At 46.2% G+C, this 24964-nt stretch overlaps 1 protein-coding gene across 1 annotated transcript in view; it reads right to left on the reverse strand.

Annotated features, from left to right (window-relative positions):
* Positions 1–1883: 1883 nt before the first annotated feature.
* ireb2 (iron responsive element binding protein 2) overlaps positions 1884–24964 on the reverse strand; it is a 71779-nt gene continuing 48698 nt past the window's right edge. Inside the window, exons 13-22 of the mRNA XM_033015026.1 lie at positions 23635–23770; positions 21470–21554; positions 19420–19576; positions 19199–19323; positions 14387–14491; positions 8080–8222; positions 6885–7032; positions 6675–6797; positions 6399–6584; positions 1884–2772 (exon numbers count right to left, since the gene is read on the reverse strand). Coding sequence (XP_032870917.1) covers positions 2662–2772; positions 6399–6584; positions 6675–6797; positions 6885–7032; positions 8080–8222; positions 14387–14491; positions 19199–19323; positions 19420–19576; positions 21470–21554; positions 23635–23770 — 1319 coding nt within the window. The 3' untranslated portion in view covers positions 1884–2661. The remainder of the gene's footprint in view (positions 2773–6398; positions 6585–6674; positions 6798–6884; positions 7033–8079; positions 8223–14386; positions 14492–19198; positions 19324–19419; positions 19577–21469; positions 21555–23634; positions 23771–24964) is intronic.

Consider the following 24964-nt stretch of genomic DNA (forward strand, 5'->3'; position numbering starts at 1 on the left):
TTGCTACAGTAGGAAAGAAGTAACTGGCAGCGTGCGTGTGTTCACATCTTCTCGAAAAAGCAACGCGCAAACGGTAAAAATTTCACATATTCCGATATTTATCCCCTGGAGTCCGAAATCGCCTTACCTGAAAATGTTGTTCTTTATTTCTCATTTAAGAAGGAACTGCAGATGCCTGAAAATCGAAGGTAGACAAAAATGCTGGAGAAACTCAGTGGGTGAGGCAGCATCAATGGAGCGAAGGAAATAGGCAATGTTTCAGGTTGAGAACCTTCTTCAGACTGATGTGAGGTGGGGGGGGTCGGGAAGAAGTCAGGACAAGGCGGAGACAGTGGGCTGAGGGATAGCTGGGAAGGGGAGGAGAAATTTCAGGTAGTCCCTGCTTTCTCCTCCCCTTCCCAGCTCTCCCTCAGCCCACTGTCACCGCCTCTTCCTTTCTTCTTCCCCCCCCCACCCTTACATCAGTCTGAAGAAGGGTCCCGACCCGAAACGTCGCCTATTTCTTTCGCTCCATAGATGCTGCTTCACCCGCTGAGTTTCTCCAGCATTTTAGTATACCTTCTTTATTTCAAGCCAAGTCATGTCAAGTTTATTCGTCACATGCACATACGGGATGTGCAGTGAAATAAAAAATGGCAATGCTCGCGGATTGTGCAAAAAAAAAAACAAACTACAAACAGAATCACATATTCACATAGATTTAAGAGGGTTTCCCTTCCATACTTTGTTAGTACTAGGGAGTTGGAACTTAGAGATTAGTTAAAAAGGCACATGAAAGTTAAAAATACGCAGTTTTTGCGGAGCTGCCACGACGGCGTCTGGACAGGGCCGCACCATCTTTTTTTTTTCTCGAGTTATTTATGAAAATGTTCACAAATCCCATAAAAAGTAGAAAATAAAATGTCTCTTTCGCTGATGACGTCACACTGGATCTGCCCGCCTGCCGTCTGCTCGTGCTGCCAGTGACGTGCTTGCGCTGCGAGTGACTTCAATCCCCCACCTCTCCCTCTGTAAGCCTGGCCCGCCACTCCAGAGCTGTAGGTTAACCCGACAGGACAGGCAGAGTTGAGCTGGAGTTAACTCCTCTTCTCCGCACTGGCTGTGGGCCTGGGCCGCCCCGGATGTCTACAGCCACCCCCAGACGGGGGCTGGGCACTCAGGAGGGAACTGGGATGGTCCAGTGGCGGTTCGGCAGCGCGTATGGCGCTGGAGACCCGGGTTGGATCCTGGCTGCGGACGAGGCGCCGGTCTGTGTGCGTGCAGCGTCGCGGTTGCTGAGAGTGTTTATCACGAGTGACCTTTGACAAATCCCATGAATCCTTGCGTTTTTCAGGATACCGAACTCGCTTTATGAGCCATCCACCGCGTACAGATACATGATAAATGAAATAACATGAATAACATTTAGTGCAAGATAAAGTCCAATCAAAGATAGTCTGAGGGTGTCCAGTGAGGTGGATAGTAACTCAGGGCTGCTCTCTAGTTGTTGGTAGGATCAGTTGCTTGATAACAGCTGGGAAGAATCTGTCCCTGAATCTGGAGGTGTGTGTTTTCACACTTCCATTCCTTTTGCCTGATGGGAGGGGAGAAGATGGAGTGGCCAGGATGAGGCACCTCCTTGATTATGCTGCTGGCCTTGTATGTTCACCAGAGATGTTGCCTGACCCGCTGAGTTACACCACCACTTTGTGGCTTTTGAAGCAATTACTATTTATTTTGTTGCAATAACATAGCATTGGGGCTCTGCTAATAGATTATTCCTGTTGACAAATAACAAAGACTCTTGTGTAACCTGAATACCTTCATATGGAGTCTATGCTAACAACACTCAGGAGGCTTTGTGCATTAGACTTTTCACAGACCAGTAAACGTCACGACACGGATTGATGGTTCTGATAGTTTATTCTTACAACCTATTAAAAATGTACAGTTCATCAGTAGCATTTTGTACGGGAGAATTGTCACTAAATACACCTATCCTGGACACTCATTTGTACAATACCAAAAGTTCTGATTGTAAAACTGTCATAAGGTTCTTGGCTGTCCTTTAAAAGTGTCAATCTCAAACCATCTGTCAGACAGCTCTGGCCCAAGTTTGTACACTGGGGTCTGCTTGCAACAACTACCTTTATTTCACAGTGTTTCAAATACTCGTCATCTTTTTTTTCCTTTTCGGTTTGGGAGACCACATACAGCAGAAGACTGAGACGAGGCCAAATCGTGATAGAGCACGATCGACAAAAAAACTGGACATTTACAAACAAATTGGGCTTGTAGAAAAAAAACACGAAAACCCCATGATAATAAATGTGCAGGAAAAAGGCATTAGTGAATTAAATGAACAATGATGTCAAGTGGATGGCTCTCGGTCCGCAGAGTGGCGCACGTGACATGTACATGAGATTAAGTTACAAAAAAGGTACGAAAAATTAATACAATGATTATAAAACCTAAAAGGAAGAAACCAAGTGTGGTTGAAGGCAAATTGTCCGTTCACAGCCAGTTGCGAGGTGCCAGTAGACAGTTTCTGAAATATACAGTACAGCGAGCATGAAGGATGCCAGCCACTATCTCCACCGCTCCGACAGAGCCAGAGGCAACGCCATCCATGGACAGGACCCAAACCGTGGTGCCGAGAAAGTCAAGTGACTGACTTTGTTGTTACAACATCTTTCTAGCGACATAGTTCAAAATACCACCTTGTCTGTAAAAGGTGACTTCCATTTGATTGTCAAACTTTGCTGCAGCTTTGAATGCCTTTCCTGTGTTTGTCTGCAAGACAGAATATATGACAGCTTTTGATAATGAGGGCACACAATGAAAGTTTACTTCAAACTTCGCTGCAGCTATGAATGCTTTTCCTATGTTTGTCTGCAAATCTCCGCCCCACTCCCCCCGAAAACATATGGAAGAAAACTGGCAACCAGCACAGACACAAACCCTTCAGCCACAGGGTAGGAATGAGCTTGTAGCAACTATGATGATGTGTCATTTATGAAATCAGAAACCCCTGTTAGCCTTAAGATTGATAGGCCATTGGGTAGGAATGAGCCTGAAAATTAGTTGGTCGAATCCTTGATTTTGACAAATCTATTCCCTTTGATGCGAGACGATACAAAAGCCCATGAATCAGTTCTGGATGAGAGCCGCAAATTGCTTGGAGGACACACAAGAAACGTTGATACTCAAAGCTTGTCTAACCTCGAAAAGGTTGATTAAAAGAGTTGCAGGGAACTCAACCCTGAATTTCAAAGATGGCAAACCCTCCTAGAAATCATGACATTCTAGAATCTGTCCCAATTCTACATGGAGTAAACTTTAAGGGTCCGAATAGTGGCACAGCAGTAGAGTTGCTGCCTTACAGTGCCAGACCCAGGTTCGATACTGACTACAGGTGCTGTCTGTATGGAGTTTGTATGTTGGCACAGCAGTAGAGTTGCTGCCTTACAGCGCCAGACCCAGGTTCGATACTGACTACGGGTGCTGTCTGTATGGAGTTTGTATGTTCTCCGTGACCTCATGTGTTTTTCTCCGGTTTCCTCCCACATTCCGAATATTGTCCCTGGTGTCTAGGATGGTGTTAGTGTACGGGGTGATCGCGGGTCAGCACAGACTTGGTGGGCCAAAGGGCCTGTTTCCGCTCCGTATCTCTAAAGTCCAAACGTGATCAACGATGTGGACTCTTTGAGCCGAAGTGCAAAGACGTATAGGTTTATAAGTAAATTAGCTTTTGTAAATTGTCCCTAGGATGTAGGATAGAACCAGAGTATGATGATCATTGGTGCGCGCTGACTCAGTGGGATGAAGGGCTGTATCTCTAAACTAAAGGTGACATTTGGGTTCGGGACTGAAACTCCACCTATCTATGTTCTTTAGTGATGCTGCCTGACGTGCTGTTACTCCAGCACTCTGTGTCCTTTTTCAGACGATCTAGTCCTTGAGGGACATGCCAGCTATCACCAAGACATCAATAGGTAATAAATGCAGACCATTTTATATTGCATAATTCAGCCCAATTTGCCCGTGCCAACCAGGATGCCCATCTCCTCTACTTCCATATCCCTCTAAACTTTTCCTATCCATATACCTGCCAAATGTCTCTTCAATGTTCTTTAGTACCTGCCTCAGTTACCGCCTCTGTGAAGGTCGTGCGCTGATTAGTGCGGAGATGAATATCAGGGAGCTCCTAGCATTTTTTGCTTTTATCTCAAATTTACAGCATCTGCAGATTCTTGAAACCCATGCAGTAAGAAGGAGAACTTGCAGACAAAAACCCAGCACCAAAGGTCAGAATCAAACTGATGAATGAGGGGAGGGGAATTTAAGGGAGGGCACCAGTAATTGTGTCGTTAGGGAGAGCACACATCCCATATTCTATGCCACCCAACTGACTTGAATGAAGGTGACGTGAGAGAGCGTGAGAGAGAGTGAGAGTCGGTGTGAATGTGAGGTGAAGTGCACCACTGATATTCAGAGACACTCAGAAGCTATTGAATTAATCAAATAACCAAGCGAACTGCTAGAACTAGAATGAATGGGTCAGCATGGACTCAGGGGGCCGAAGGGCCTATTTCCATGCTGTATCTCTAAAACTAAAACAAAGAGATAAGGAACTTCAAACTGTGCAAGATTTCTTTCTAATTTTTGTAACAGCTACATGCCTGCCAACACTGGAAGTTTGAGATTAATGAGCCTTCATGGAAAATGCCTTTCACACAAACTCTTTCAACAAGCAGAAAGCAGGCACCGTTGCTGTGCTTTTACACTCTCCCCATGCCAATTGCACTTCCTGCAAAGCTGGCATGTGAGGTGCTGAGGTGCTGAGCAAGCAAAGCCAGCACTCGATCTTTACTCTGTTCACTGGCACATTCCCTCGCCCACGGTGTTCCAAACTGCCCCATTCTCAGCTGTTTTAGGCCGTATATAATCATATACAAATATGCACAAAGGCATCAGGACGGATCCAATCCACACCCCATGCCAATGTACCTAATGTTAAGTGTGAGCTAGGCTGGATGACTTAGGAGAAAGAAACCCTCTGGGCAGGACTCCTGCCAAGGTGGCCTCTGCAGAAATACAAAGGGGTTCAGGGAATGGCATTCAGATTTAACTGAGATGATCCCTGGTCTGAAGAAGGGTTTCGGCCCGAAACGTCGCCTATTTCCTTCGCTCCATAGATGCTGCTGCACCCGCTGAGTTTCCCCAGCAATTTTGTGTACCTTTAACTGTGATGATGTTGTTGTCTAAACTGCCCCATGCCATTTGTAAAGGATGGAAGGAACATTTGGACAGGTACATGGATAGGACAGGTTTGGAGGGATATGGACCAAACGCAATCAGGTGGAACTAGTATAGCTGGGACATGTTGGACGGTGTGGGCAAGTTGGGCCGAAGGGTCTCTTTCCACGCTGTATCACTCTAAGGAATTGTTCATCGGATATGTTGCCGACCCCGCTCTGTGAGCTGTTGGGTAGGCATTGATGATCGATGCAGGCAGTGGTCTGTGGGAGGCCAGGGAGTAGGGAACACAATCTAGATTGTGCAACCCCTCCTCACAGTATGACCAGGTCAATCCTGGGGAATGGATGTCACATCCCGGCAATTTTGGTCTCCTAATTTGAGGAAGGACATAATTGCTATTGAGGGAGTGCAGCATAGGTTCACCAGGTTATTTCCTGGAATGGCGGGACTCACATATATTGAAAGGATGGGTCGACTGGGCTTGTATTCGCTGGAATTTAGAAGGATGAGAGGGGATCTTATAGAAACATATAACATTCTTAGAGGATTGGACAGGGAAGATGCAGGAAAATTGTTCCCGATATTGGGGGAGTCCAGAACCAGGGATCACAGTTTAAGAATAAGGGGTGGGTTATTTGGGACTGTGCTGAGGAAAAACTTTTGCAGCCAGAGAGTTGTGAAACTGTGGAATTCTCTGCCACAGAAGGCAGTGGAGGCCAATTCACTGGATGTTTTCAAGAGAGTGTTAGATTTAGCTTTTAGGGCTAAGGGAATCAATGGATATGGGGGGAAAAAAGCAGGAATGGGGTACTGATTTTGGATGATCATCGATGATCCTATTGAAATGCAGTGCTGGTTCGAAGGGCCGAATGGCCTATTCCTGCACCTATTTTCTATGTTTCTACCTGCGACTGCATGGACTCCCTCCCACATCCGAAAGATGTGCAGGTTTGTAGTGTGTAGGGTGTGCCCTAGTGTAAAGTGGGATAACATGCAACTAGTGTGAATGGGTGATTGATGGTCCGTGTGGACTGGTGGGCTGAAGGACCCGTTTCCATGCTGTATCTCTGAAACTAAAACCTCATCTTATCTGTACCTGGCAAAGTGAATGAGCATGCAATTAAACTAATAATCTGCATTAGATTTACTGTCCTTACCGTTATGTCCACTGTTACTCCTGGAGACAGCTCTTTAGGGATAATTATTGTGTATCGCTCCTTTCCCGTGAGTCCCAGCTTATCTACAGTTTCACCCGGAAGGAACTGAAGGGGAATGACGCCCATTCCAATCAAGTGGTTCTTGTGTATCTTCTCATAGCTCTCTGCCAGGATTGCCTTCACTCCCTGCACAGGATGAAACAGATGATTAGAGCAGCAACTTCAAGCAAAATACGATGGCAAAATTCTTGCAACGTGTGCGGAAACGAGTTGTACCAGCAAATAAGGCCCTTTGGCAGCCCAGTCCCTCGAACTACCCGAGCCGTATTTCTTCCCGGCTAAAATGATCAATGGAAAGCCTTCTCTCTGGTAGCGTTCTGCTGCGTCAAACACATCGAGCTGCAAAGGTAAAAAGGACAAAGCCTCAGTGAAAGGGGAAATGGACACAGCTTTACGGTTCAAGCATCAACCACCCCAAGTGCTTACCGTTTGTCCTGATGGGATGTGCAATGTTTTAGGTGCAGTTTTGCCAATAAATTTGTTCAGGAGCCTGATGTTGGCGAAGGTCCCTCGAGTCATCACGGCGTCGTTACCCCTTCTCGCTCCGTAGGAATTAAACTCACGGGGAGTGAGGCTGAAGGTTGAAAAAAAGGATTTGCAATAAACTTAATTATTGCTTTAATGGTTGAAATTCAGTCTGAAAACTTGGCTATTGGTACATACAGACAGCACCCAGAGTCGAATGGGTGCAGTCTGTTGGGATTTTGTACCTGGGTCTCTAGCGCTGTAAGGCAACAACTCTACCGCTATGACCCCAACTTCTAAACATGGAAACAGTGCAGCACAGGAACTGGCCTTTCAGCCCTCATCACCGTGCATTGGGGAATTTATTCTGGCTGAACAAATTCATCCAACTCCTTCAACCAATAACATAAACCTATAATTTTTAAAAAGAGTATACACGAGTTTCCAAATTTAAAAAGATCTGAAAAATTAAAGGCTATGGCCCTGAAAGAGTCAAAAAAGACAAAGTGCTGGAACAACAGTGGGTCAGGCAGCATCTCTGAAGAACATGGACAGGTGACATTTCATGGGACCCAAAACATCACCTTTCCTTGTTTACTGGAGATGCTGCCTGATCCGCTGAGTTAATCCAGCACTTTGTGTCTTTTTTTTGGTAAACCAGCACCCGCAGTTCCTTGTAGCGCCCTGAAGAAGTGCTTCATTTCAGATTTTCAGTCACCACTTATTTTTCTTTTTAAAATAACTCAATTGAATTAATTTGTTTATTTACGGATACGTCTGAATTTGATCTTGATTTTTTACATAATGGATCCAATGCTCTCATTTTAAACTCCATTCTTTAACAGTAGACAATAGATGCAGGAGTAGGCCATTCGGCCCTTCAAGCCAGCACCGCCATTCAATGTGATCATGGCTGATCATCCCCAATCAGTACCCCGTTCCTGCCTTCTCCCCATATCCCCTGACTCTGCTATCTTTAAGAGCCCTATCTAGTTCTCTCTTGAAAGCATCCAGAGAACCTGCCTCCACCGCCCTCTGAGGCAGAAAGTTCCACAGACTCACAACTCTCTGTGAGAAAATGTGTTTCCTCGTCTCCCTTCTAAATGATAAGCAGTAATAGAGTGAAAATGCTATCTCCTGTCTAGGAAGCACTCACCCCCTGGAGGTCAGGTACCGAGCTGCAGCGCTGTTGCGGGCAATGCTGCCAGCAGGGGAGATGTGGTCGGTGGTGACAGAATCGCCCAGGTATAACAGCACATGAGCATCTTCGATGGACTGTACGCAGCTGGGTTCCTTGGTCTACGGAAAGAGAAAGAGAAAGAGAAGATGAGCACACACAGGGAGCAAGCACATAAATAACTGTGGCCACGATCAAAGTGAAGACAAATGCTTGGAGTAACTCAGCGACTGGGACAGCTTCGCTGGAGAACACAGAAGCAGCAATTCAGGTCAGGACCCTTCCTCTCACTGATTCTGAAACTGGAAAAGAAGTGGAGGTGGGACAGAGCCAGCAAGTGATAGGTGGATACAGGTGATGGAGGGGGCAAGGCAGACCCACTGAGTTACTCCAGCATTGTGTGTTCTATGCAAGATTCTGGCATCTGCAACAACAACAATTTTAAACCTACATATTTTTTAAAAGAGTACACATGGATTTAAAAAGAGGACAGATACATGGATAGGACAGGTTTGGAGGGTTATGGACCAAGCGCAGGCAAGTGGGACTAGGGTAGCTGGGACATTGTTGGCCAGTGTGGGCGAGTTGGGCCGAAGGGCCTGTTTCCACACTGTATCACTCTATGACATGACAAAAAGGATTTGGAAAATTTTGTGCCTGGATTTTATTGGATACAAATTTTAAGTAATCTTTCTCATACCGTCTGTCCCCAGAATGGGGGCTGATATACATTACAGGCTGGTGCAGAAACAGAATAGGCAGCGATTTCAGATCTAAACATTTTGACTGTTGACGTTTGGGATTTGATTCTAGCCTTGGTTTGTATTCATACTACACCGGGGCTGAAAACACGGACTTCACTGTGAACTGGAAAATTTAAAGCTTGGTTTGAATATGGCTACAAATACCCAGCATAATCTTCTGGAATAGCACCTTATATATTCATGCAAGTGTGAATTTTTATTATTTTTTTTAAAAGAGTGTTTATCTAGGATACGTTCTCCAATATTGTTTAATCAGCCATTGGTATCAATGTATTCATTGCGTGGCGATTAGTAAATAGAGAAATATGAACATAAATATTCATGTAGGTAGAGAATAAACAAATTCATTTCCCATCCTTTGGACAAAACAGACTCAACTAAACACAACGAACTGAACTGCATTAGCTGTGCACAAAACCCTGCAGTTACTTTCCAATCAAGGACAACATTGTACTACAGATATGCCCTGAGACTAAATTAGCCGACTGCCTGCTTTCATCTTCTCTAAGTTGAAGGTGAAAGCTCTCAATTACCAAGTCACAAGTTCCTGGAGAGAAACCGGAAGCTGGCTCGACGGTCCTGGTGCAGACAGCAATGTGAAGCTCTTCTGCAGATAAAAAGTGGCAATCTGCAAGTGCTTTCCTGGTCACCTTTACTATAATTTATCATGAAATCAAACTCCATACAAACTTGTTTACAGTCGTTCATATGGTCATAAGCGACTGTGACTGGTCGGGTTGCACCTAAACTGGAGGAGGACCAACATCCCAGCGGGGAGGATTGCTAATGCTACACGGGAGGGTTTAAACTAGATTGGCAGGGGGGTGGGATCTTGTGCAGGACAGAGGCACGTGAGAGGCTAGAAGTTGTTATGGAGGGCGGTTAGTGGACAAAATAGGCAGGTGAAAGGCAGAGAGCGAGGAAGAAGAGTTGGTTTAAACTGCACGTGTTTTAATGCAAGGGGCCTGATGGGCAAAGCAGATGACCTTAGGGCATGGATAGGTACGAGCGACTGGGATGTTGTAGCCATGACTGAAACCTGGTCAAGGGACGGGCAGCTCAATGTTCCGGCGGGGTACAGGAGCTTCAGGAGAGAAAGGGTTAAAAGAAAAAAAAAGGAGGGGGGTTGCATTGTTGGTTAAGGAGGATGTCACAGCTATGTTCAGAGGTGACATTACGGATGGTTTGTCTAGTGAGGCTATATGGGTGGAGCTGAGGAACAAGAAACGGATGATCACTTTGTTGGGGGTGTACTACAGACCTCTAAATAGTCAACGGGAATTAGAAGAGCAAATGTGCCGGGAGATTGCAGACAGCTGCAGGTCAAATAAGGTTGTTGCAGTAGGGGATTTCAACTTTCCCAATATAGACTGTGAAAATCATAGTGTGAAGGGTTCAGATGGGGTGCAATTCCTCAAAAGTGTTCAGGAGAGTTTTCTTAAGCAGTATGTGGAGGCCACCACACGTGAGAGGGCAACGCTGGATCTAGTATTGGGAAATTGGGAAGGGCAGGTTAATGAAGTGTGAGTGGAGAAGCCTTTTGGCTACAGTGACCACAGTTTGATTCGGTTTAAAATAGTTATGGATCGGGACGGAGAGGGTCCACGTGTTAAAATGCACAACTGGGGTAAGGCCAACTTTGGGGGTATGAGAGATGGTCTCGCTCAAGTTGACTGGAGCAGCTTATTAGATGGGACAGGAACATCGGCCAAGTGGGATGTTTTTAAAAGTGTACCGTAGAAAGCTCAGGATGTGTACGTCCCCGTTAGAGTGAAGGGCAAAGCAGGCAAACGTAAGGAAGCTTGGCTGATGAGGGACGTTGGTCAAAAACAAGAAGGATGCATGGGGCAGGTATAGGCAGCTGGGATCAAGTGCAACCCTGGAGGAGTTTCGGGAACTAAGGAGCAAAACTAAGTTTGTTAAGGGCTTGGACATGCTAGAGGCAGGAAACATGTTCCCGAACCAGGTGACCAGAACCAGGTGCCACAGTTTAAGAATAAGGAGCAAGCCATTTAGAACGGAGACGAGGAAACACTTTTTCTCACAGAGAGTGGTGAGTCTGTGGAATTCTCTGCCTCAGAGGGCGGTGGAGGCTGGTTCTCTGGATGCTTTCAAGAGAGAGCTAGATAGGGCTCTTAAAAATAGCGGAGTCAGGGGATATGGGGAGAAGGCAGGAACGGGGTATTGATTGAGGATGATCAGCCATGATCACATTGAATGGCTCGAAGGGCCGAATGGCCTACTCCTGCACCTATTGTCTATCTATATAATATTAAAACTGTGTGCCTGCTGGCTGGCTGCTGGCTTTCTGCCTGACTTGTGGTTGCCAGTTTGTGGGTGCCAGCCTTTGATTCGTTGCTACGCCAACGTCAGACCCAGAGACGCCGACTTTTTTTCCATTTCGGTAGAGATTTCACTTTTCATTCCAAGTATCCACTCCTCATTAAATGTTGTCGTGTTTATCTACACATTTTTAATAAAATCCTTCTTCCCCCGCCGCATTCATTTTGTCGCCTCCTGCTGACCAGCGACCATAACGGCTGCTGGCGCCCGCATCTCGCCTCAAAGACGCCATTTAAAAACAGCCGCACTGCTGATTCCTGAGCCGCTTGAGTTGGAGGACCACGTCTCCCGTGGGGGCTACGGGTAGGCAACGGCTGCGTTGGGGGAGCAGATCCAACGGGTCTGCATTTGGTCTAGTCTATAAAACTAAAAAAGGAAATCAGAAGGGCAAATAGGGGCCAGGAGATAGCTCTGGCGGGTGGCATTAAGGACAATCTCCACAGATTTTATAAATACATAAGGGCGAAAAGGGTAACTAAACAGAGTGGGACCTTTCAGGAATCAAAGCAGTCACCTCTGTGTGGAGCCACAGGAGATGGGCAAGGTACTAAATTCTCCTCTATATTTACCGAGAAAGACAGTAGGATGGAGGAAATTGGAGCAGTCACTGGAAGTGTGCTGAGAGCAGTCAGGGTTACAGTCAAAGAAGTACTGAAGGTACTGTTGTGTTTGAAGGTAGATAAATCTCCAGGGCCTGATTAGATGTATCCAAGGTCATTGAGGGAAACTACAGTGGAAATTACGGGAGCCCTGGTTGAAATTTACGAGTCGTCCTTAAATACAGGAGAGGTGCCGGAAGACTGGAGGGTGGCAAATGTTGTGCCTCTTTTCAAGAAGGGCTGCAGGGAGAATGCTGGGAACTATAGGCCGGTGAGCTTAATGGGCCTGTCCCACTTAGGCGACTCTTTAGGGGACTAGTTTTAATGGAATTCACCTACGACACCTGGCGACAACCTACAACAGCACCTACGAGAACCTAGACAATACCTACGTCAACCTACAACAGCACCTACGAGAACCTAGACAATACCTACGTCAACCTACAACAGCACCTACGAGAACCCATGACAGCAAAAATTGTCTCCACTGTCGCCGAAAATTTTTCAACATGTTGAAAATTTTGCGGCAGTCGCCTGTAGTCGCCCAAGTGGGACAGGCCCATAACATCTGCAATAGGTAAGTTACTGGAGAGTATTCTGAAGGATAGGTTATACAGACATTTGGATGGGCAAGGGCTGATTAAGAATAGTCAGCATTGTTTTGTATGTGGAAGGTTGTGTCTCACAAATCTGATTTTTGAAAACGTGACCAAAAAGGTTGATGAGGGCAGAGCTGTAGATGTTGTGCACATGGATTTAAATGAGGCATTCAACAAGGTTCCGCATGGTAGGCTGCTCTGGAAGGTTAGATCGCTTGGGATCCAAGGAGAGACGGCTGAATGGATAGCAAATTGGTTCCATTTAAGGAAGCAGAGGGTGATGGTGGAAGGTTGCTTCTCAGATTTGAGGCCTGTGACTAGTGGTGTGCCTCAGGGTTCGGTGCTGGGCCCGTTACTGTTTGTCATCTACATCAATGATTGGGATGAGAACTTACAGGGCAAGATTAGCAAGTTTGCTGATGATACAAAGGTTAGTGGTTTTGCAGATAATGAAGATTGTTGTGAAAAAATGCAGCAGGATCTGGATCGATTGGCCAGGTGGGCAGGGGAAATGGTTGATGGAATTTAATACAGAAAAGTGTGAGGTGTTGCATTTTGGGACGTCGAACAAGGGCAGTAAATGGTAGGCCTCTGGGTAGTGTTGTAGAGCAGAGGGTTTTAGGACTACAGGTGCATGGTTCCTTGAAGGTTGAGTCGCAGGTAAATAAGATCAAATAGACTTTTGGCACTTTGGACTTTATCAGTCAGAGTATTGAGTATAGAAGTTGGGAGGTCATGTTGCAGTTGTATAAAACGTTGGTGAGACCGCATTTAAAATATTGTGTTCACTTCTGGGCACAATGTTATAGGAAAGATCTTGTCAAGCTTGAAAGGGTTCAGAAAAGATTTGGAAGGATGTTGCCAAGATGGTGTGTGAGTGGGTTGTCTCTATTCCATGGAGCACAGGAGGATATGGGGGATCTTATGGCGGTATACATAATCATGAGAGGAATAGATTGAGTAGATACACAGAGTCTTTTGCCCAGAATCGGGGAATCGAGGACCAGAGGACACAAGTTCAAGGTGATGGGGAAAAGATTTAATAGGAATCCGAGGGGGTAACCTTTTCACACAACGGGTGATGGGTGTATGGAACAAGCTGCCGGAGGAGGTAGTTGAGGCTGGGACTATCCCATTGTTAAAGAAACAGTTAGACAGGTACATGGATAGGACAGGTTTGGAGGGATATGGACCAAGCGCAGGCAATTGGGACTATTGTAGCTGGGACATTGTTGGCAGTGTGGGCGAGTTGGGCCGAAGGGCCTGTTTCCACACTATCACTCTAGGACTGTGATAGGGGCAGAATTAGGCCATTCAGCCCATCAAGTCTACGCTACCAATCATGGCTGATCTATTTCTCTGAACCCCATTTATCTGCATTCTCCCTATAACCCCTGACACCCGTACTAATGACAAATCTATCTATCTCTGCCTTCAAAATATCCATTGCCTTGGCCTCCACAGCCTTCTGTGGCAAATAATTCCACAGACTCACTACCCTCTGACCAAATAAATTCCTCATCTTATTTTAAAGGAATGTTCCCTAATCCTTTAATTAAGGCTATGATCTTGGGTCCTAGACTCTCGTACTAGTAGAAACATCCCCTCCACGTCCACTCTATCCAAGCCTTTCACTATTCGGTAACTTTCAATGTGCTTTCCCCTTCATCCTTCTAAGCTTATGCGGGTATAGGCCCAGTGCTGTCAAACGCTCATCATATGTTCTATGTTGTCCTATTTTCTCTTCCATTCCCTATACACTAGGGACAATTTACAGAGTCCAATTAATCTACAAACCTGCACGTCTTTGGGATGTGGGAAGAAGCCCATGCAGTTAGAGGGAGAACACCGCCTGGATCGAAACCTGTTCTCTGGTGCTGAGAGGCATCAACTCTACCAGCTGTGTGACCAAGTGATAAGATCAACATGAACACAGTGGCCAATATAGAAACAGCAATCAGTTTATTAAAATATTACTTACAAGTTTATCAAAAAATGAAGGACATCTGATGTAGGTTGACTTTGAATCCCATGGATACAGAAGTGACTCTGGAGCTTCCAAGGCATTCCAGCGACTATTTCCTTTCTAGGGTGGAAAGAAAATATTTTTGCTGAATACCACTGACATTTTCACTGGGTGGTGCCTATAATGGCTGCCTCGCCAGCAGCCTGTCGAGTCCCTTCTCTGTTTTTGTTATTTTGAGTGTGTTTTAAGCTTCAAGCCGAGGGCGCGGAATGGACTTACCATCGCGGAGCAGGCGACATTTTGCCGAGGATCGCCAGCGAAAGCGCTCTGACCGCAGGGTCTGTGGACATTAACACCATGAAGCCGCGGTCTCCGGTAAGAAAAGGCCGAGTCGGGAGCTCCATGCTGCGGCGTGTTCCGATCCGTCCCGACACCGGAGTTTCCATCATCTCGACGCGAGGGTTTCGGACATCAGACCGTCGGCAGCGGCAACTGCTGAGGGATCATGGCCCGGACCACCACGGGTGAACAAAGGAGGAAGATGACTGAACTTTATTGCCTTCCATCACAGTGTGGAGTTTGGATTCCATGTTAAATGGTATTGCTGCTTTTCACTTAGTGTGGCTGTATGGTAACTCATATTTCACTGTACCAAAGTAGTTTTAGTGGCAATAAATGCAAACTTGAACTTGACATTAACAAATTCCTTTAAAAACTAAGGAACTAAAATGTTCTGAAGAGGTGTGCTGGCCCAAAACATCGTCTTCCCATTCCCTCCATGGATGCTGCCTGACCTGCTGAGTCCTTTCAGCACTTAGTATTCAACTAAATATTTTGGATTTCTCCCAATCTAACATAAGAGAGGAATTTAGTTTGTGTGTTATGTGTAGAAAGGAACTGCAGATGCCAGACCGAAGGTAGACATAAAATACTGGAGTAATACAGGCAGCATCTCTGAAGGGAAGGAATGGGTGACTTTTCGGATCGAGACTGAAGAAGGGAATTAAAAGGTTTGGCAGTTGGAGTTCAACTTGGGTGTGCTCACGAGCGACGGCACAGTAGCAGTTGACTATTAACTTGCTGCGCGTGTGAGCGACGGGGCTGTATCGGTTAATTATTAAACGGAGTGTTTACACAACGCGTGGATCTCTAAACCTCTGTCTATGATTTCCTACATTGTTTCAAAATCATTATTAGCTGCAATAATGCATCTCATCTTTCGTTAGGGGACATGCTTACATCCCAGTTTGAGAAAGGGAACACCTTTGCTGCTTTGACATGGAATATGTTCATCCTGCCATTACCACACGTACATCTTGCATTGGGCATATATAAATGAGTTAATAAATAGTTGATTTCACAGAGACATGGCTCACCCCAGCTCCCCAGACTCAGCGGTCCAGCCTGAAGGTTTCTCCATCCATCACATGGATTGTACACTGGCATCTGGGAAAGGGAGAGGAGTCTGCCTCATGGTCAACTCTGCGTGGTGCTCAGACGTGGCAGGCTTATCCAACTCCTGCTCTCCACACCTGGAACACCTGCTGTGAAGTGCCGCCCCTTCTACCTACCGAGGGAATTCACCTCCATCATCCTGACCGCGGTCTACATCCCACCCCAGGCTGATGTCCACCTGGCACTGGGGGAGCTGCACGCCGTGGTCAACAAGCACCAGACAGCTTACCCCGAGGTGTTTACCACCATAGCCGGGGATTTCAACAAAGCCAACCTGAAGAAATAGCACCCTAACTTCCACCAACATGTCCCTTGCAGCACCAGAGGACCAAACACCCTCGACCACTGCTGCATGACCATCAAAGACGCCTATCGCTCTATCCCTCGCCCTCACTTTGGTAAATCCAACATATTGCGGTGCTGCTGCTTTATGCCTACAGAAAGCAATTGAGGAGCGCACCCCCAGAGGTGAGGACAGTACAGAGCTGGGAGGGTGGGGGGGGGGGGGGGGGCAGTGGAAGAACTCCAGGACTGTTTGGAGTCTGTAGACAGGGCAATGTTCAGGAACTCGGCAACGGACCTGAATGAATACGCCACGGTCGTTACAGACGTCATAAAGAAATGTGTGGAGGACTGTGTCCCAACAAAAACCTTCCAAGTGTTTCCTAACCAGAAGCCTTGGATGAAACATGAGATCCGCATTCTTCTGAAGTCCAGATCCCAGGCATTCAGGTCTGGAAATGCAGAGGTCTACAAGAAGTCCAGATACAACCTCGATAAGGCCATCAAAAAGGACAAAAGGGACTTCTGCTCCACGCTGAAGAGGGATGTACGGCAACTGTGGCAGGGCCTGAATGCAATCACCTCCTACAAGGCGAAATCAGGAGGTAGCTGAATTGTCAGCGAAACATCACTCCCTGACGAGCTCAATGCGTTCCACGCACGCTTTGATAGGGAGAACACTGATGTGCCTTCCCGAGCCCCCATTCGCTGTGATGGCATTTCAGTCTCAGTCACAGAGACCGACGTCAGGAAATCCTTCAGAGGGGTAAACCCTTGGAAAGCGCCTGGACCTGATGGTATACCCGGTCGTGTTCTAAAAACCTGTGCGGACCAACTGGCTGGAGTTTTTACGGACATTTTCAACCTTTCACTTCTGAGGTCTGAGGATCCCACCTGCATTAAAAGGGCATCAATAATACCGGTGCCCAAGAAGAGCAAGGTGACGTGCCTCAATGACTATCGACCAGTGGCATGAACGTCTGTGGTGATGAAGTGCTTTGAGAGGTTGATTATGGCGCATATCAACTCCTACCTCGACAAAAACCTCGACCCACTGCAGTTTGCTTACCGCCACAACTGATCAACGGTGGATGCGATCTCACTGCCTCTCCACTCCGCTCTGGACCACTTGGACAACAAAAACTCATATGTCAGGCTGTTATTCATTGACTACAGCTTGGTATTTAATGCAATCATCCCCTCCAAGCTGGTTACCAAGCTCTCAGATCTGGGTCTCTGCGCATCCCTCGGCAATTGGATCCTCGACTTCCTCATCCACAGACCACAGTCTGTCCATATTGGTGGAAATGTGTCATCTTCGATAACAATCAGCACGGGAGCACCTCAAGGCTGCGTGCTCAGCCCCCTGCTGTACTCACTCTATACTCATGACTGCATAGCCGGTCATAGTGCGATCTCCATCATCAAGTTCGCCAACGACACCACTGTTGTAGGACGTATCATTGATGGGGACGAGTCAGAGTATAGAAGTGAGATTGACCGATTGGCCAAGGTGCCAGCACAATAACCTGCCTCTCAACACCAGCAAAACCAAGGAACTGATTGTGGACTTTGGAAGGGGTAGGACAGGGATCCACAATCCCATTTATATCAACGATGGTGGAAAGGGTCAAGAGCTTCAAACTCCTAGGCGTGCATATTTCCGAAGGTCTTTCCTGGTCCCACCGCACTGATGCAATTATAAAGAGAGCACATCAGCGCCTCTACTTCCTGAGAAGATTATGGAGAGCCGGTATGTCATAAGAGGACTCTCTCGAATTTCTACAGGTACACAGTAGAGAGCATACTGACTGGTCGCATCGTGGCTTGGTTCGACAACAAGAGCGTCCAAGCGGAAAAGAATGCAGAAAGTTGTGACCACTGCCCAGTCCATCATCGGCTCTGACCTCCCCACCATCGAGGGGATCTATCGCAGTCGCTGCCTCAAAAGGGCTGCCAACATCAAGGACCCACACCATCCTGGCCACACACTCATCTTTCCGCTGCCATCAGGTAGAAGGTACAGGAGCCTGAAATCTGGTACATCCAGATTCAGGAACAGCTGCTTCCCCACAACCATCAGACTATTAAACACGCCATCAAACAAACTCTGAACTATAACAGCCTATCGCACTTTATCTGTTTATTTATGTGTGTATATATATGGTCTATGCTATATAGACACACTGAACTGTTCTGTATTTATGCTTACAATACTCTGTTGTGCTGCAGCAAGCAGGAATTTCATTGTCCACTGGGACACTTGACAATAAACTCTCTTGACTTGACTACTGCATTCATGGATAGTGTTATCTTCTGCCAACTAAGACTGTGACAGTGCGTAATGTGTTGCGGAGTAACGCAGCGCATCAGGCAGCATCTGTAGAGAATATGGATAGGCGATGTTTCGGGTCAAGGCGGTCTGACAAAGGGTCCAGACCCAAAACGTCACCCATGCATGTTCTTCAGAGATGACCTCCCGAACCAATCACCTCATTCTCACCCCCTTCCCAGAGGAGCTGCCACATTCAGTCTGAAGATGGGTAGATGCACAGAGCCTCTTGTCCAGAGGTAGGGAATCGAGAACCACAGGTTTAAGGTGAGGGGGGGGGGGGAAAGATTTAATAGGAACCCGAGGGGTAACTTTTCCACACAAATGGTGGTAGGTGTATGGACTCGACCAGTCCTGGTTGTAAATGTCATAGGATTGTGGTGTCATACAGAGAATGCTAGTCTCATGCACTCCTGCCAACCAGAACACATTGCAGGCGCAAGGAACTGTAGGTGCCGGTTTACAATAAAAGACGCACAGTGCTGGAGTAACTCAGCGGGTCAGGCAGCATCTCTGGAGAAAAGAAATAGGTGACGTTTTGGGTCGAGGATTTTTTTCTGACTGCAGTCTGATGAAGGGTCTCGACCTGAAACGTCATCTATTGTTTTTCTCCAGAGATGCTGCCTGACCCGCTGAGTTATGCCAGCTTTTTGTGTGTATCTTTGGTTTAAACCAGCGTTTGCAGTTCCTTCCCACACATTAAGAGAATTAGTGCATCTTAAATTTGCTCTGTCTTTCCCTCTAAAAGAATGACTAACCTCTATTTTTTCTCTCAGTTCTCTGAACATAGATGGGATCACGTGTTGCTCCTCCACTTTCTGGATCTCCTCTCTGCTCGGCCAAATGTCTTGCAGGTAGATTTCTTTCCCGTCTGAGTTTACACCTTATATATAGTGGTAAAAATTAAAATCATTTTATCCAACTTAATCAAAATGAAGCTTTAAAAGCGTCAAAGATCACTGACAGACCAAATGCTTACCTAAAGGCTCAGTTTCAAAGTCTATGTTAACTGTGCCAGCAATGGCATATGCCACCACTAATGGAGGAGAGGCCAGGTAGTTGGCACGAATGCAGTCGCAGAGGCGCCCTTCAAAGTTTTTATTTCCAGATAAAATTCCACATGCAACTAAGTCACCCTGTAGCAAAGAGGAAAAGAGAGCAAGTCAGCTAGCTGATCACTTATAATTTGTATTAAACCAACAGATTACCACAAAATGGAAAAACATTTAAACGTTATTACAGTTAAGTTAACATCTGTAGCAGATCCAGCACCATCTTAGGAGACATGGCATTTAATTCAGATGGGTGCGAGGTATTGCGTTTTGGGAAGTCAAACCAGGGTAGACTGTCAAAGTAAGAGTAGGAGCTTGGGGAGTATTGTTGAGCAGAAGGACCTAGGAGTGCAACTACATTCCCTGAAGGTGACGTCACAGGTAGACAGAGTGGTGATGAAGGATCTTGGTACACTAGCGTTTATCGGTAAGGGCATTGTGTATTGAAGTTGGGATGTTAGGCTATACAAGATAGCCAGGCCGCACCATTCTGCTCCGTTTTGGTCACCCTGTTGTCGGAAAGCTGCTATTAGAAAAGAATGTCAAGACGATTAACCTCGAGGATGTTGCTAGAACTCGAAGACCTGAGCCGTGGGGAGAGGCTGGGCAGACAGGTTGTTTATTCCCTGGAGTGTAAGAGGCTGAGGGGTAATCTTACAGAGGCGCATAAAATCATAAGGGGAATAGAGGGTGAATAATTGTAGGGTAACGGCAATCTAGAGGGCATGGATTTAAGGTTACAGGGGAGACATGTCACAGTTAGGTGTGTGTGTGTGTGTGTGTGTGTGTGTGTGTGTGTGTGTGTGTCTGTGTGTCTGTGTGTCTGTGTCTGTGTCTGTGTCTGTGTCTGTGTCTGTGTCTGTGTCTGTGTCTGTGTCTGTGTGTGTGTGTGTGTGTGTGTGTGTGTGTGTGTGTGCAAGCAAAACCATTCGAGATTGAGAAACTAAAGATTATCAATCCTCTGTGTATAAATTTTTCTTGTGCCAGTACTAAAAGGGTGGCACAAAAGGCCAAGCAGTTAATTATGTTTCATGACCTCAGGTGCTGTGTGTGTATAGAGTTTTCACATTCTCTATATAATCCCCCCAGAACTCCTATTTTCCCCCATATTCCAAATATGTGCTGGTATGTTAAGAGGCTATTGGGGATTACCACTTTATCAATGATTAAAAAGGGATTATGAAAGGAATCACACAAACATACAGAGCACAGACATATGCTAGACAGTTGAATTAACTTTAGAGATATAACATGGAAAAAGGTCCAACAAGTTCACACTGACCTTCGATCACCTGCTGACACTAGTTCTATGTTATCCCACTTTCTCATCCACTCCATACTCACTCAGGGCAATTTTACAGTGGTCAATAAACCTACAAAACTGCTCGTCTCTAGGATGTGGGAGAAAATCAGAGCCCTTGGAGGAATCCCACTCTGTCACAAACTCCACACAGATAGCACTCAAACCTGGAGTCTGGCGCTGTGCTGCTCAAGATCCTCCAGTCAAAGGACATATACTCTCATCACAAAATTTGTAATTCCAAAATTCACAGTGAATGTTTGCCCTTCCCCAGAGAATATATTCCACAATAATATTGCACATTCTATCAACACTAGAACAAGGTTCGTATTATGAGCTGTTTAAGAAGGAACTGTAGATGATGGAAAATCGAAGGTAGACAAAAATTGGGACCTCTAATTTCAGGTAGTCCTTACTTTCTCCTCCCCTGCTTAGTTCTCCCTCAGCCCACTGGCTCCTCCTCTTCCTTTCTTCTCCTCCCCCCCACCCTCACATCAGTCTGAATAAGGGTTTCGGTCTGAAACGTTGCCTATTTCCTTCGCTCCATAGATGCTGCCTCACCCGCTGAGTTTGTCCAGCATTGTTGTCTACCTCATATTATGAGCTGGTTGTTCATTCATCGACTGTCAGAAAGTAACAGAACAGCATGAGAGTTACACACAGACATCTGCATTTACCGTTTTGATTCCAGTGATAACAGACTCCGGTAACGGGGCCGTGTTCCCCACGCAGGTGGCACAGCCATAGCCAATCACTTCAAACCTGTTTCAAAAAGATAGATCACTTTAGTTTAGTTTGGAGATACAGCACGGAAACAGGCTCTCGGCCCACCGAGTCCACACACACTAAAACTATACTACACACTAGGGACAATTCACAATTTTACCAAGACAATCAGCCTACAAACCTGTACATCTTGAGTGTGGGAAGAAACTGGAGCACCCAGAGAAAACCCACACAGGAGAATGTACAAACTCCATACAGACAGCAGCCATAGCCAGGATTGAACCCGGGTCTCTGACGCTGTAAGGTGCCGCTCAAATAAGTATAATTCTTTCCTTTAGCTATATTACATTTACCATTGGAAAAAATAAACATAAAATTAAAATACTGAAAATACTCAGCATGTCTGCCTGCATCTGCGGGAAGAGAGTTAATATTTCAGATTGAAGAGGTTAATAAAGGATTGTTGTCTTGTAACTCTGACTGTTTGTCTTCGCAGTCATGGCCTGACCTGCTTACAGCATTTTGTTTTGACTTCCCATTTTACCACTGTTGGGTCATGGCTGATCAGTACTTAAATTCACAGATCATTACAGCTGGATAAGAGGCAGCTGCAGAACACCACTGGAGATCCTTTTTCCCTGTGACTATCAAACTGTACAACTGCTCCCCCTTGTGTTGTGGGGTAGAATGACTCCCTCCCCTTCACCCCCCCCAATCTTTGCACATCCCCAATCCTGGACTTTCCACTCGTCATTTCAATTTCATGTATGTTCCACAATAGACAATAGGTGCAGTAGTAGGCCATTCGGCCCCTCGGGCTAGCACCGCCATTCGTGTGATCATGGCTGATCATCCCCAATCAGTACCCCGTTCCCATATCCCCTGATTCCGCTATCTTTAAGAGCCCTATCTAGCTCTCTCTTGAAAGCATCCAGAGAACCGGCCTCCACCGCCCTCTGAGGCAGAGAATTCCACAGATTCACAACTCTCTTTTTACGTTTTACGACTGTTGGCAGACCAATTTCCCTCCTGGGATAAACATTCTATTGTATGGTATAGGATTTTGGTTAGGCCGCATTTGGAATATTGCGTGCAGTGTTGGTCGCCCCGTTACAGGGAAAATGTGGACGTTTTGGAGAGAGTGCCAGAGGAAGTTTACCAGAATCCAGCCTGGTTTGGAGGGTTTCAGCTACAGGGAGAGGTTGCATACACCTGGATTGTTTCTCCAGAATGTCAGAAGCTGAGACTTGATAGAAGTATATACAATTATGAGGGGTATAGATAGGGTAGACAGTTAAAACCTATTTCCAGGGTGGAAATGCCCAACACTAGAGGGCGTAGCTAAAGGTGAGAGGGGGGGGAAGTGTAATGGAGTTTCATGAGGCAGTTTTTTCACTACACAAAATAGTGGGGGCCTGGAATGCATTGTTAGGGGTGGTGATAGTGGTGTTTAAGAGGCCCTTAGATAGGCACATGCATGTGCAGGCAATAGTGGGATATAGATCATCAACAGGCAGATGAGATCTGTTTAACTTGGCATCGTGTTCAGCATAATCATGTGGGCCGAAGGACCTGTTCCTGTACTGTTCTGTTCTAGGTTTCATTTACCAAGTCAGAGGGAGGCTTACACTTGTCAGCATCTTAATAGAAGGATGTGCAGCTTAATCTTGCATATTGATATAATGTAAATCTAACATCCCTAGTGAGAACCGGACTAAGTGGGACCCATTGGGTCCCCGTCACACAGTAGGCTTGGTCCCCTAACGCAATACTCCACCACACACCCATAGCCCCCAACTGCACAGGTGCAGCTCATTTCCCTCATCCCAAGCACTCTCTTCACCCTCCTTCTTCTTTCTCCTCCCCTCCCCCAATCCCTCCCTCACCTCTTTCCCTCTCCTTTCCCCTACCCTCAGTCACTCCCTCCCTCCATAACTCCTCTCCCCTCCCTACCCCTCTATCCCCCACCTCCACCTGTTCCCCCACACTATCCCTCCTCACTGCCCTCCTCTCCCCCTATTCCCTACTCCCTACCTCCTCTACTGCCCCCTCTCCCCCCCCCCCCCCTCCACCTTAAGGTTATGAGTGAGAAGACCAGTGACACGAGAGCACCTACCCAAGGCTGTGGAGATAAGGCAGCACACCGCTGGCATTCATGTAATAGGTCACCATCCCACTGCCGGGCGACAAGCTGGTTTTAATGTAAGGCTTTACAGATAGGCCCGCTTCAATGGCCTTTTTAGCCAGCAAACCTGGATGAAATATTTAAACATTTGTCAGAACCCTTTATAATAACAGGTAAATTAATGCATGAGCAAACCTCTAAAGACGTACAATAGGGAAGTTAGAACTCTCTTTACAAGCTCAGAGTTCACAAGCTCAGAGACACAAGTGGACAGAGCAGTGTCCTTGCCTGTCTTTGTCGGTCAGGTTTATTGGGACAGGGTTACATCCGAGCCCGGGTGATATGAGAGGGGGACTACTCACTGACCAGGGGCGCCCTGGGGGATATCCGGGACCGCTGGGCACTGCCGAGGGTGGAATGCATCCTTAATAAGGGTGATGAGATAGTTGTATAATAGTATATTTAGTATTGAAGATTATTTGTTGGACTTGTGTTATGGTGGTGGGTTTTGTTTTGATTTATTTCGTACTGTACATATTTTTGTAAATAATTGAATACATCATTTTGGTTTAAAAAAGGGTTATTGAGTACCGAAGTGGGGACGTCACAGTACAGCTGTACTATCGGTAAGGCCACAATTGCAGTGCTGTGTACAGCTCTGGTTGTCCTGCTACAAGAAGAATGTCATTAAACTGGAAAAGGCGCAAAAAAGATTTATAACCATTGAACTGGATTAGAAGGTTTGAGGCTGGATAAGGTGGGTCCTTATTTCCTGGAGTAAACTTACAAAATCAGATATTTACAAAATCACAAGAGGGAAGATGAAATGAATAAACAGTTGATTTTCCAATGAAAGGGAAGTCTAAAATTAGAGGGCACAGGTTTAAGGCTGGAGGGGAAAGACTTAAAAGGGACCGCAGGCAGTCTTTTCCACACAGAGGCTGGCTGGTCATTTCGGTTTCGTTTATTGTCATGTGTACCGAGGTATAGTAAAAAGCTCCTGTTGCGTGCTTTCAAGTCAGCAGAAAGACAATACACGATTACAATATTTGTGGAATTCCCTTCCACAGAGGGCAGTGGAGGCCAAATCACTGAATGGATTTAAGAGAGAGTTAGAGCTCTAGTGGCATCAAGGGATATGGGGAGAAGGCACGCATGGGTTATTGATTTGGGACGATCAGCAATGATCACAATAAATGGCGGTGCTGGCTCGAAGGGCCAAATGGCCTCCTCCTGCACCTATTTTCTATGTGCCATTAGTGTATAGATACATGATAAGGGAATAACGTTCAGTGCAAGATAAAGCCAGCAAAGTCTGATT

This window comes from Amblyraja radiata, chromosome X (genome assembly GCF_010909765.2).
Source record: "Amblyraja radiata isolate CabotCenter1 chromosome X, sAmbRad1.1.pri, whole genome shotgun sequence".
NCBI lineage: Eukaryota > Metazoa > Chordata > Chondrichthyes > Rajiformes > Rajidae > Amblyraja > Amblyraja radiata.